Below are 14,787 nucleotides of genomic sequence, written 5' to 3'. Positions count from 1 at the left end.
TTTCGATTCCAGCTTGCAATCATTTGCTGTGTGTTATCCCTGTTTTCTCTTCCCATTTCCAGTCACTCTCTCCAACTGCACTATAAAAAAGGTATGAAAAGCAAAAAAAAAAAAAAAAAAAAATCTTAAAGAAATAGAAAATAAATTTGCTCATGTGTTCTGTATCATTGTACTCCTCTCAGCATACATTGGTATGTGGTTTACCTGAAAAGTAATGTAAATGACCTTAAAAGATAAACATATGATTTTGGCAAGGCCTAATTAATAGAGTGTAACACTAGGGCAGCCAAGGACCCCATCTGGTGGCTTAGGTCTGTCCAGCTGTGTGATGTCTGGGCTTGAGCCACTGGTGTCATGGCAACAACAGTTGTGCTCTCCGCAGTGCTTTGTGGGAAACAGTTGGCAAGGCAGACGGGTCCAATGCATACTGAGGATTTTTTCAGAATCAGTATGACATTCGGGTATTTCTGTCGTACTGTGGATTTCGCTTTTGTTCGCATACTGCATAATACATTTTGACCAAATCAGTATGTACTGCTAATGTAGTAGGTGGTTTTGAACACAGCCTTACAGCAGGGAGCTTGTGGGAAAAGTGGGGACTCCAGAGAGGGGTAGGCAGGGCTCGTGGTCAAGGAGGAGGCAGAGTTGGTGTCAGGCAGGAAGCAGAGCAGATGAATCCAGTAGGAGCAGGGAGCGGGATCAACGAGGACAGGCGGGGAAATGATGTACCATCAGAACAAGAAAAACCAGCGGCACTCACACTTCTAAAGACGGTCGGAGGAATGGGGACAAGAACCAGGAAGTACACAGGCAAAACTCGTGGTCAGAGACAGACCAGGGCAAAGATGAAGAGAGATGGTCAGAAGCAAGCCGAGTCAAAACCAGGAAAACAGTCAGAGTGTGAGTGCTGGAAGGTCAGGCATGGAAGCAAAGACAGTCTGAAAAAGAGTGAGTAGAGTGAGGCTGCTTAAATACTGGCTTGATTGGAGATGAAGAGAAGCTGGGAGCACCAAGTGGATATGATGAGGCTGATGAGGAGTGGCCGGATGGAGAGAGAGGTGGGGGTGGAGTAAGTGCAAAAAATCCCACAGCACCAGGAGAGAGGCACAGCAGACTGTTACAGAAGTCTTTTTTCTGCCCACCTGATGATCATAAGTTCAATATCCGCTCTCTTTTACCTCTGTATTTGGTCTCAGCCAACTCCTGACGAAATATCTGGTTCTTAAACTGCCAAATTTTCCACTATGTTCAAAAGCTAGTCTCTAACTGTGTCTGTTGTTTGGTGCTGACCAGGTAGTGGGATTTTAAAGCTTTTTACTGGAAACAGATGCCTGTAAGGGCTATAAATGATGCCACGGGAGCCGTGAGAGTGAACCAAAAGAATAAGGTTGTGGACCAGACAGCTAAACTAGGGGCCCAAGGGGAGCTGCAGATTCAGACAATAATTATTTGAAGGGTCAATACTAACCACCCCTTTCACATTGTCACATGTTTTTGACATTGTCATTTGATAAGTTGTTATGAGAAAATAATCTCAAATGACAGCTTTAAGAATTTCAGGAAAAAACCAAAACAATCAGAAAACATTTAGACAATAAAGTTACTCACCACCTCTTCAAGCTTTCAGCCTTGATACCAAAAATGTAATTGCGCAATTGCTTACATTATAGAAGATAGTGTATAGTATAATGCAACTATGTGGCGTGTTTCTCAGCTCATTTAGTCATAGTAAACTGTTTAGAATAAAATTAACTGTGACAATGCTAAGCAACATGGCCTACAATGACACAAAACCAATACATGCATTTCTGCAACAACTAAATATCATGCCTGTTCCTTGACAAAGTTAAGTCTCTTTATGAGTCACATTAGACACAATAGCACTTAAAGTAATTTTGGGTGTAACAGCTGCCTTGTGTTTCAACCTTGAATATCTGATGAAAGTCTAGTGATACAGTGCAATCACATGCACAGTCTATGGTCACATGTTTGGCTCCAGATGATAAGAAAACGTTGAATTATATGTTGCACAAACAAATAATTGAAATAGTGTTTTATATACAGGGTTGCAAGATCACAGATAGAATAATGAAAATTGTAAGACTGCATCACCTAGGTGTCTGAAACCACCTGTTGAACCTTAATGAGCAAAAAAAAAGAGCCTGGTGTTTGTGTGTGTGTGGTGTTGGATGAATGGTGTATTGTGGTGATTGTGTCGCGGGGTTCCCATTCGTGATTGCTTGGTAATTGTTTTTTTAGAGCAGCATTTAATAGGAGAGTCGGTTTCCCAGTTACCATGGCGATAAGGGCTTTCCTGCTCTTCCCTTCCCATCAGTCTGTGTGCGCTTCTCCCATCTCTGCTGTGTGAGATGGAGCTTAACTAAATGCTGTTTCAACAAATGTCCCTTTCGCAAATGGCAGACAAGTCAGATTTGAGGTTGAATGTACTTTTATCCAGTGAAGTGGATTGTTTTTGGATTGTGTATTCCTCTGAACCACCCATAAAATACAGATTAAAAAAAATCGGTAACACTAAATAATCCAGTTTATAACTGCAAAAGTGCAAGTTAGCACTATGTATTGCATCTTTCTGATATAATAGAAATAGCTGCAAATAAATAAGAAATGAAACTGATGCCACATCATACTAAATATGTATTAATATGTGCAGAAAGAGCAATTCTTATACAAAATATTTGTGTTGCTGGAAAAAATGCCTGTGTTTACATCATATACCAACAATAACCTGATTATGTGCACAAAAAAAAACTTCTCTTCAAAAACGTGTTTCCACAGAAACTCAGAATAAGGCTTTCTGGGTAATCGTGAGGCTCAAACACACACACACACACACACACACACACACATACACATACACACACACACACACACACACACACACACAGTCTCACCCACAGATACTGAGGACTTCAATAACAAGTGAGAGGATTCAGGAATTACCACCAAAACCTGAACAATGTGAGGTGGTGCTTTGTTTCAGCCAGTGTTGCTGCATGGGAGGAGAGGAAAAGAGGAGAATGTATAACGAGATTGACGCCATGGACATGACTAATAACTCATGCACACATCAGATGATTAATGCTAACAACAGTGGATAAACAGTATGCAAATATTCAATGCTAAACAATAGAAAATTTACAGCCAGCATGTACACAGAGCGGGCAAAGCTTGCCATCTCAAAATCTGTTAAATGTCTTTTTTCTTCCACCTGTCTCTGAAAGCATGTTGGTTACGCTGCTTGGTAGCATTAATATGCAGGTTTGATTGTAAGTGTCCTCCTATACTACAAGGCTTCCACGAGTAAATGTATCAGCAATGCCGGATATACACACATACAATGAACTGAAGGTGCTTCCACTGATGACATAATAATGGCTCTAACCTTCACCTGAGGCACTAGAAGCACTTACCCCACTGACTCTATTACAAAACCACTGAAACAAAGTCTGGCGTGTGTTTGCTGCAAATATACTGTGTACTGCATACAATGGCAACATTAAAAGATGATCAAAAGGACATACATACCCTATTTCAAAGCAAAAGATAGTCATGAGAAAACATGCAAACATATTAAAATAATTATTACAAATAGAACAGCCACAACAGAAACATATTCATTGCAATAATAAATATAAAGAAATATAACAAAAGGTTCTCTTCTTGTTTCTGGATGATAAAAACAGCACATAACATTCTATGAGAGATGAACAAGGGGCATGATTTTAATAAACTGTCATGCAGGAAATGAAATAACATCAAAGGGGAAGCAAGTAGCAATAAGTGTGAGCATGTGTGTGTTTTTGTCTGTGAGTGTGAGAGAGAGAAAAAAGGGGGAGGCGTTTGTACAAACACGTGTCTGGGGCTTTGCAAGTGATTTGCACCATACTATTCAGTCCACAGGGTGGCACAAAGATACAACAATGAAAGTGGAATAATCCCATCAGTACCTAAATCTACTGAATTTGGTGTCTCTTGTCAGAAAAGAACATTTCAAATTAACTATAATATGTGAGACATGAACTGCTTTTTTAAGCACACAAGCAGTCTGACTGGACATATTGGCTCCTTATGGTCACGTTAACAGATGTAGGAATCTAATTTGAGCCCTCTGCAGCAAAATATAGTACAGAAACACTAAATCCTGACCACCATTGGAGTCATTTTGAAGCAGATGTTTACATCTATAGTTCATCCATTTTAACAACCTGGCAATGCAGCTTTCTGATGAATTAATTTGTGTTGTAACTTATAAATTACTTATTTAAGTAATTTAAATAAAAAACGCCGTTACTATTTAAGTTAGTAACGGCGTGCAGCCATTGACTTATGGTCACATCCCCTCTCGTGACTGGGGAGAAATGTGTCAACAAGCTAAAACTAAGAGATTAATTGATTGAACTGTATGAAAAGCTTCAGATGATTTGTTTTACAATGCTAAGGCTATATAGCCATACCAAATAAAGAGCAGGACAAAACTTTAGTGCCAAAGAAAAGACAATATAGCAAACAATTTGTTTTTACAAAGCTGTCAGTTGAATGTCACAAGATGTGACTGTTTACCCTGGCCCTAACTGCCTCTCTTTTAACCCAACACTTTATCGCTAGCTTTATGCTAACTTAGGACTCCTGCTTTCATACCAAGGAGTGCAAGGTCCTGATGGTGTAACTATGGCGGGGAAGTCATGTAACTGAGGGTAAGTTCCCAAAGCTGCTACAGCGGCAGCTATACCTACTCAAATATCATATTGAGGACACTGGGTAACCTATAGTCTGCAGATATCTTGGTAAGACTTCCTCGTGCAATGGTCATTATTTACAGTTCAAATAGCAACTTGAGACCGGTCCAATGAATCCTGCATTTGGCCAATGTGTTCCACCTCTTTTGCTCTCCACATGGACTGCTCAACTGCAGGCCGCAAGAGCCTACTCAAATTTGTCAATACTACTCAGACTACAGATGGAATCCAGAAAACTCTTGGCACTAACATCTTGTCCCGTTGCCTACAGTTTCTGCATATACGTATTTGCTGACATCTGTTTACAGAGACTAGCTCTCTCCTAGAGGTATTAGTCCTTCTGTCATTCTGGATTTCATTTTGATGATACACAGCTGAGAGAGCTGCATAAGCGATGGCTGGTCTTCCTTTAGGTGACAAAGGTGTCTATCGCACAGCATTTTTGACTGATGTATTTCCAGTTACTTTATTTTGACACATTTGGGGGGAAAAAGCGTGACTTATATGCTAAGCTACTGCTAACACAAACCAAAATTATCTTGCTGATGCTGCTTCATCTTAAAAGCCTTCTAATGGCAAACTAATGCTTTTACTGTGAAGCAGTGTCAGGAAGCGCAACCTAATTTGTCACAATGATTTACCACCAAGATCTAATTTAATGGTCAAGAGCAACTGGTTTAAAAAGCAAAGGTGTTTTGAAACATGGACATTTATCTGTGCTTTTTTGTTGTCAAAACCAGTTTATAATAATGCAGGGCAGCAGTCACCTGGTTAGGTGAAGAGCTGCAGGCAACAGGCACTTTCTGTAACTCCAAAGTATCAGGTATTATTTTCAAGTAAGCAAGTCTTTTGACACCAGCATAGATATCCCAGCTGTATGAAAAGTCTTCAGAAGACTTTACACATTACAGACTTTAACTTCAAATGTCTTTGTATCATTTCTAAAAAATAAGAACGTTAAGACTATGTCTTTTTCCTGTGAAGCCGTGAGCTGCATTTGACAAACATATATATATATATATATATATATATATATATATAAACATATAACATACAGATACTTGCCCAAGAGCTGAGGTGCTCTAACATGGCTGTAGCTGACAGAAGCTGCATCACATCAAAAAGTTTGTGCCCCTTATTGCTGAGTCATCAGCTCTCGTGGTTTAAGTCTGAGGGTCTTTGGCTGCAGTGGTGATACAGTGCGAGCGTATGAGAACAGGAGTTGCATAGAAATGGCCAACTTAATCAACCACTGAAACCAAACAGCCTATCAACAAAATCCCACCGTACACACACTGTTTTGTCTTAAAGTGAGAAAATGATGACATCAAAGCCCCCAACTTCCTTTGCTGTGGTTAAAGTGTTACCTTGTGTGCTGATTTTGTGCTGCTGATTTAGCCATTGGTAACATTAACAGTCTTAACTGATTGTTTTTTGTTTTTGTAAAAAAAATAAAATAAAAGTTGAAAAGAGGAGGGGTGAAGTGTTTTTAATACTACAAAGTAAGTAAAAAACAAAAACAAATGCAACACAAAAATCTGATTGTAAAAATATTATTTACAACAGGCACAGAGGGCCCCTCGAGGTGATATGACACTCATCGTGTGCCAGCAATTTTTAATGCTACTGCCAACTGCTGTAAGATAAAGAGCCAGAAAGTCCGTACAGGGCATGCGAAAGAGGTGTAGATGGGTATCTCTCAACGGGTCAAACAAACTTTACACTTATTTTGATAATAAGATAGGGTGCTAGTATGTGTGATGTATGTCAAGTGATGTTACATAATGTGAGATACAACCGTAATTATTTCAAGCCAAGCCATGATGTTTTGGCATCAATTGTGAAGTGTAAATTGACGCACTGTCCCTGAAGTGACACAGGACAGTACCTAGTGCTTCATATCTTGATGTGTTGGTCCACTGACAATGTGCCGGTATTTAACAAGTTGGGTCGGGAACGCTGTTGCTGGGTGAAAGCTTGCCATCAACTCTTTCCATTTCTTTGGTTTCAATGCAAAAACTGTTCACAGTGACATCTGTGAATTACCCAGAGCAACAGGGGGTACATGTTTCTTGGAAAACAAATCGCTCTTGACCATCTTGTAAGTGTTTTATATAAATTTAGTCTTAATTTTATTGAGTAATTTCCTTTTTGATGATAAAGTGAAACCTGACTTGACTAGAGTCAACTATATCCTGTGAAATTTACCTGTAAACATGAAAGAAAGAATTAGCCCTTCCTGATCTTCCACACATTTTGTGAGCCACAGCCTCCTCAGCTGAGTTCCTCACAGTCTGCACCACATGTCCGTGAACCTCTTTGAAGACTTCCGTTGCAGGAGGTGCTTGTGATTCTGTAGGTAGATAAATGGTGTTTGTGCAAGTTCCTGTCTACAGTTTCCTCCTCACAGACGCACAAACTGCTACTTTGGTAGAAATATCAAGCCAAAAGATTCAACACGCCAGGGGAGCTCATATAAATCAGTGAGAGTCAAGGGCCACTTTGCCAGGCCTGCAAGAAACACAACTCTTCTATCATGGTTGATAACATCGTTTTAAAGCCTCTGGGGTTAGTTTTGATCATCACAGCTCACATGGTATTCAACGGTAAGCTGTCTTCTTTTGTTGTTTGTTTGATGTTTTTCACTTTTGTGGGTTTTTAACTGCTAGAGGTTAATTTTTACAGCTAAGTTGTCCTAAATTTTGTATTTCTTCTTTGGTCTGTGATAAATATGTTGTCTGTTCTTATCACGTGTTATTATGTTTCTAATAATACAGTTTCCACACTGTTATCGTTTTGTGCCGCCATATTATCCAACAGTAACTGTGTTTCTAAGGTGATGAGTTCTCAGTTTGGTGTTTGTTTTGCTATTGCATATTGAGTATATTAATGTCATCCTCTCTAAACTATAGGATGCGTATGTGTGACTTTTTTTTTTTTAAATAGAGCATGTCCCTGAGTCAAGTTTGAAATTTGATAAAATCCATCTCTGAGACACTGTATGTAAATTCAGGCAATACAAATTTGAAAAGTCCACAATAATTAAAATTATGCTCATGAATTCGTTTTATACGGTAAAACTAATTCTGGCTCATAATGTGTATGCGATAATGACAGACAGGATATAGGATTATTGTGGTGTAACAAACAGCTAATATCCTTAAGTTTTCAGACTCATAGGTTTTATAGACACATTGACAAAAACAGAGTTCCATAACATAAAGTATGCCCTGACAAAAACATGTTATGACAGTAAAGGGTTTGAAGGGTTTGAAGTTTCCTGGTGAATCATCACAAGATGCAGGAGGAAAATCTGCCAGCATTATGTGTCCTGTCAGCTTTCTTGTCCATTATACCTGGATTGTTTAAGTGAATAAACTTAAATTTGATTAAGTTTACATTTCATGGAAATAAAATGTATCTCTGTATAGCTACAGTAGGGGTAAGTACATCTCGGCTGCTATTAATAGTCCTACTTAGATACTATAAATATATTCATTACATTTATTGCATGGGTTAAAGGTAGTTTAATCATGCCAAATTCAATTGAATCCACTAAAGTGAAGAGCTGAAATAGCAGTTTCTGACACTGCTATGCTGTAATAGCTTAGCAGGAGTTAAGACTTTTATTAGGAGGATAATGTTCTCCCGCTCAATATCCTCTTAATATGACACATTAACACCTTAAAAAGGGTTTAATGTTTTCAGCAATGTATTTTCCCCAAGTCAAATGTTGATGCAGCCTACTGTATCAACTGTTTCCTTGGGTCAATATGTTGAAATTATCCACTTACCTACACCCTCAGATTTGCATGCAAGAAAGTTTTCTTGACTCGAGATGTTGATATCTCCACAATGACTGAATGGATTTGTTCAAACTGCATTAAAAATGTCCATCTCCCTGTGTACTTTTGCTTTTTGAACTGTGAATATAGTCCTTGTCAAGCTTTGTTAGTGTCTTTTTTTATTAAGAGACATATATAAATATTTGTAAATCATGAGGAAGACAAATGTTAAATGTGTCTTATGTGTTATGATAAGGGGATATAATTGGGAAACATATGGGAACATAGAGAGGATCCTATTATTCGCCATTAATTTTCCACATGTGGGATAACACACTGAATATTCAAAATGTTGTTCAAGAAAATTGATGTTCTTCAAGTACAAAAACCAATAGTTTCATTATAGCCAGAGGCTATTTCGTCAGCAAGCTTTCACTTAAAAACTGTTTGTCTGTGGTAGGTTTTTGCAAAAGTGAGAGGTCGTAAAGGCTACAGATTAATATACAAAGAACACAAAATACAGAGCCAGAGAGCAGTTACTGTAGTTTAGTTGTTTGGAGTTTTTGGGTCCTGTTTTGTACTTACTGCATTTTGCTTTTCTGTGGCAGTAACCTCATCGCAATCTCTCCTCAGACACATTGTTTGTTTTGTCCCCATACAGGCCCCAGCCGAGCAGAGGTCACTGGGATCCTCGGCACCAACATCACCCTTCAATTCAAATTTAACGTCACTGTAAACAAAAACAGTTATTTTGCATTTTATACAAGAAACCTAAAGATTGCAGAGTATAATGGAAGAAGTTATTCAAAAAGAGGCGACATGAACTTCTATCCTAATAAGACTTCTGTGTTTTGCCAAATTACAAATCTCACTCGAAATCACAGTGGAATTTACTGGGCCACATTGTTGGACTCAAGACCGGCGCAAGAAAGTAATAAGGTGGAGCTGATTGTCCGAGACAAGAACAGAAACAGCACAGGTAAGACCAAACTCTAGCAAGACTAATATATTATTAAAGGTGGACACTTTGTCAGTTTATGAAGTGTGCAGCACAAGAGCAGCACAAATCTATTATGGTCCGTAGATTTATGCACATTAAATTTAAATGTTGTCAACTTTCTGCAGCTGATTTATTATTTATTATTATTATTATTATTATTTATTTTTTTTTTTTACTTTTTCCAGTGTACAGCCACGTTCACTTCCTATGTTTTGTCAACTGAGAGAGCAGTCCCCTCACAACAGCAGTGTTGCATTGTTTTTCTAATTTTCCAAGTAAATATTTACCAGTCTACAAAGACCATTTGCAATATCTTTTAATGAATAAGGCTGGTAGTATTCTATATTTTTCTTACTGTCAACAAATCAAACTAATAGACCAAAACCATCAATAAAATGATCCCGCTAACAAGTATTTCCTGTATAACAAAAGCTTATGTAAAGCAGACCTCCAAAAAGTTGTTCAAAAAGTATGGAAAATACATCAGTGAGAAACATTGTTGTGTTGAATGACATGTTCCTTCATTTGAATGAAACTCTGTGTGTAATACTTTGTTAAAATATTGACATATTTATCATGATGATGAACATGGACTGCACCTATATAGAGCTTTATCGGTGCACAGAGGTTTATGTTGCCTCTTATTCACTATCTTTCACACACACACACACACACACACACACACACACACACACACACAATGATGAAGAAAAGGTGGCTGAGGTGAGCGGTGATTTCTGTCCTTGTGGTATCTTTGGCCGGAGGTGTGAACAGGATAGCTGGTTGGGGTCCTGGCACAGAACACAAAGCGGTCTTGGCAAAAAACACAAACAGCCAAGGAGGCAAAAAATGGAAAAGATAATATAGCTAAACTTGGCTTGCAACAAACCAGGTTTGACAACAATCCGCCAGGGAATGATTGTAGAGCTGGCTCCCTTGTAGATACAGGCTTGATTGCAGGCAGGTGTGTAGACTGATGAGTGCAGACAAGGGGCTGCTGGGGGAGAACAAAGAAGAGACAAAAACAAAACACAACAGGTACACACCAAACACACAAAAGTGACTGGAAAAAATAACCACTACCACAAATCTTTGCATGGAAACTGTTATTTAATATTGATACAGTATCACAAAACATAATATCCAATACTTAACTGTATCTTCTTTTTTTTTTACATAATATGAACTAAAAGAAAAAAATCAGTTATGACTTATAAAAGGCTCTAGTTGAAAAGTCGAGGGATCAGTTACGTTAACACAATTCATCCTGAAAGGAACATTAATTTCAGGCCCAAATTTCACAGCAGTTGTTCAGATAGTCAGTGTTGATTAAAATGATGCACTGACCAAACAACAGATCAGTATCGTCATTCATAGAGCCACGCTGTTTGCATGGTGAAAATCTACAATACCCATTTGATTTATGAAATTTTTGCTTTTTTTTTTCGTGTATATATGTGAAAGGTTAAAAAGATTTACATCTTCAGTAGGAAGGAATAGGTTTTCTTAATGGTAAGTTGGAAAGTAGTAAGAGACGGACAAAGCTAACAAGCTATAGGTTGGCAGTCCACAGTGTATAAGTGTTTGTGGTGGTTAAAGGCTTATCTTGAATTTCATATATATATGTATATATATATATATATATATATATATATATAAAAATCTTACTTTGTTAGTCTAACTGTACAGTAAAAATGTAGTCAGCCAATACACTTTTATCTGGGATATGCAGAATTATTTGTCTTTTGACGCTGATATAGACTAGTGAGAAGAAACAATTCTCTTCCAAGATATGAGTAATTATTTTTATAATTTCCTTTTAACTCCTACAGTGTCTCCAACGCTGAATGACATCACAATAAATAAAGACAGTGGAAGTCCCAGTTTCTTTTCCTCTCACGTTGTCACCGTCCTCGTGGTTTCACCTGTAGGGCTGCTGGCTGCAGTACTACTCTGTTTGATCTTGATCTGGTGTTTCTTGAGAACCAAAGGTAGGAAAACTTATTCTGTATTTGTTCTAAACTGATCATTCAGAGTGTGTGGGGATATTGTGTTGTGCTCGCTGAATCATAAAATCTTAAATGAATTATTAATGTTTGACCTGATATACTGAAAAAACATGTAAACTGTCACTTGGATTCATGAAAGCCCAGAGACAGTCTGTATTAAATTATATTTTACAGCTACAGTCAGTGGTACTTTTTACATTTTTAAAGTGCACCAATGAGAATAATTGTTTTTTTGTGGAAAAAAAATGTGCAATTGTGTGGTTAGATGCTCAAAAAATGCAAACCCGGTTGCAGTTTCACATCCTTTTGATACGTGATGATTCATAGCTTTTGAAAAGAAGTCCTCCCTCAGTAGATGCAAATGTGTATGTTTCTACTATCTCAAAGGGATGGGTGGAAAAAATATCACTTGCATTGCTTGTTCACTATTACCAGACCGCTTTCACTTCTGACACAAACCCCCTCTGGCCTACTTTGAGTAGGAACATTGCCTCTTTCAAAATTTTGACAGCCTCTGCAACCTCAGAAACCACAACTGATGATTTCCCGTACATGTATACAAATGCAGGGTTTTGCTGACGCTGCGCTCCTGTATCATGCCTTGCTAATCTGGTCCAACCTTTGTCCACAGACAAGGCGCAGAGTCTTCTGATGTCAAAAATCAGAAAATTGATAGATGGTGGAGATAGACTGTACTCCTTTGCACCTTGACTTGCTTTTTTGAACTCCCATATCATAAAGGACGTTGCTCGTTTTTTGTTTGTTTGTTTGTTTGTTTGTTTGTTTGTTTGTTTTTAAAAAAAGCTCATACCAGTGGTGTAACTGTGTGTGAGAGTTAAAAGTTAGACAGAATCAATACATTTATGTCAATATAACACAATTTTGACCAGTATTTGTTTAAAAAAAAAACAGACCTAGTTTATAAACTACTGTATAATTAAACACAAAAATGTTTGCTGTTTATCATTTAGCATCATCATCAACAAACCTGTCTGACTTGGAGTCATGAGACAATATGCTTAGTCTATATTAAAGGCTTGAAGCAGAAACAGCTTTCTATTTTTTCCTACTTCTTTTTCTCTCCAATACAAGAGTGCCTATGATCACTTCAAGTTCATTATTTCATTCATTATTCATTGAATATTTTTCCTGACTGACTCAATATTTCACCTGTTTTGCTCTTATACAGATATACAACAACCACCACCAGAACAAAGCTCTAATCCAACAGTACAAGTGAGAACACATTCATCTTCTTCCATCTGTAAAGATGTAAACATCAAAGTAAATATTTAAAACATCTGCAGAAATTCTCCAGATTAAATCTGACTATATTTACAGGAAACTATTGAGGCGTCCAACAGTGTGCCTGCACCTCCACTGATCTACAGCATCCTGGACTTTCCCAAAAGACCTCCAGCAGTTGTGAATTTTGATCCAAACGACATAGAGTACGCTGATGTCAGTTATCTCCCCTAAAAGATACAGAGGTGATGGGAATTTCTTGGTTTGGGTAAAGATATGCAAGATGACTTACATCTCAAAACATATTTCTAAGAGTGATACTTTTTTTTTTGTAACACAGCATGTGGGCCTCTTGCAATAATGTGCAAGCAACAGAGTTTGAACATGAATAGTCACTGTTTTTTGAGTTGAAAGTATGTAGTTGCCACTCTGTTTTTGGTGTTTGTGAGAACGAAATAGTGAGAGTTGCTGCAACAAACCACAAGTCAGTACACCATTTGTTACAGTTACAAAATGGCTTTTGGAGTTGTTTCAGTTTTTGTTTACTTTTTATTTGGTCTAGGGTCGTCTGTCCATGAAACTCTTGTTGGAAAAGTCTGAAAAAGTTTTGCTGTCATTAACAAATGCCCTGAAACAACCAAATACTGGCCTTTTTCTGCAATATATGGTCTTTTCAAGATGTTACAAATGTAAGTTCAGCCAATACCTGTGAAATCAATTTTGTCCAATTCCTGCAATTTTACCACACATTTGACTATTTAAAATGGGTAAAATCTTATTTCACTGTAGAGTTACGTGTGGCATTTTGAGTCTCTCAGCCCCTCTCTACTGTTCAACATGACACCACAGTTTCAGGACCAGAGCTCAGAGTCACACAGACATAGTGCCAGGGCTAACTGTAAGCATCACACAGCTTGTGTTACCCTATGGTTATTAACAGATTTAACCACAGAGTGGTGTCGGTGATGGTGTGACATAAACTGCTGGTGTCGGATTGTGAACACTTCTGCAAACTTCTGCCCAGGCAGCAAATATGACAAAAAGCTGTTGTTTTTTCAATTTACACTTTCCCCTGCAATTTCATTGCAAAACATAAAATTAAAAAAACGAAACAAAAAAAATGCCTGTGAGCTTTGCAACATGTATCTTCACTAAAGTTAAGATAAAGCATCCGTGATTAACACTGTCTTCGAAATCATAAAAAAAATTCTGAGGGTGTGCACGGATGACAGATGAATGAGCAAGATATCATAAGCAACTAGAGACCGTCTCACTTTCCATGTAACATTCTGTTAGTTTTGTTTCAGTTTTTCCTCTCCAGATTAAATCAGACTCCAGCGATGTAGTGACATGTTTATTAATGTTTTTATCTTCAGCATGAAGGTGTGATGTCTTTAAAAGCTCCCTTTGGGTTTCAGGGTGAGTCATTTTATCTTTTCTGTCAATAATTTGTTTTTCATCATAGCAATCATCATAGTTTCCACTCCTACAAAATCACTAAAAACCACTGGTGAAATGAAACAGTTTTAGGAAATAGTGACATTTTATTCATAGTTTGCAAGTCTCAGGTCAACAGTACTGTATGTATTCACATGTCACAGGGTGATTTTCCATTACTGCATGGTGTGACAGTTTGACGCTGTTGCACCAGTATTTGACAATTACATTTGACACTATCTCACTGCCATTTTACACAATGTGGTCTCAGAAGTTCTCTCATGGCAGGTGCGAAGAGGCAAAGAGTTATGTTCTCAGTGCCACATATTGATGTAATTATTGTGTGATATTGATGTATAATATAGAGTTAAACTCACACAACTTATCTGTTCACCAGTGGTAGAAAAACTGCTTCAATATTCATCCTGGATCTTGTTTTGGTGGTGTTTAAAATGAGCATGCTTCACATTGTGTTTTCAATGTTACAAAAAAAATTAAACTGTATGCTCAGCTTGTTATATTGTTGATGCATTGAATAAAATGTTGCACGATAA

The 14,787-nt window shown here is 37.7% G+C and overlaps 1 protein-coding gene across 1 annotated transcript; it reads left to right on the top strand.

Annotated features, from left to right (window-relative positions):
* The first annotated feature begins 7,142 nt into the window (after positions 1–7,142).
* Positions 7,143–14,787, top strand: LOC121941135 (uncharacterized). The gene is made up of 5 exons (XM_042483857.2): positions 7,143–7,363; positions 9,204–9,521; positions 11,375–11,533; positions 12,741–12,787; positions 12,893–14,787. The coding sequence occupies exons 1-5, from the start codon at positions 7,294–7,296 to the stop codon at positions 13,028–13,030; spliced, it is 732 nt and encodes a 243-aa protein (XP_042339791.2). The 5' UTR covers positions 7,143–7,293; the 3' UTR covers positions 13,031–14,787.

This window comes from Plectropomus leopardus, chromosome 5, assembly GCF_026936395.1.
Source record: "Plectropomus leopardus strain MGB_pleo_1.0 chromosome 5, ASM2693639v1, whole genome shotgun sequence".
In the NCBI taxonomy this organism is placed as follows: domain Eukaryota; kingdom Metazoa; phylum Chordata; class Actinopteri; order Perciformes; family Serranidae; genus Plectropomus; species Plectropomus leopardus.
Note: the sequence above shows the minus strand (reverse complement) of the source record. Positions and strands in the feature narration are given on the sequence as shown.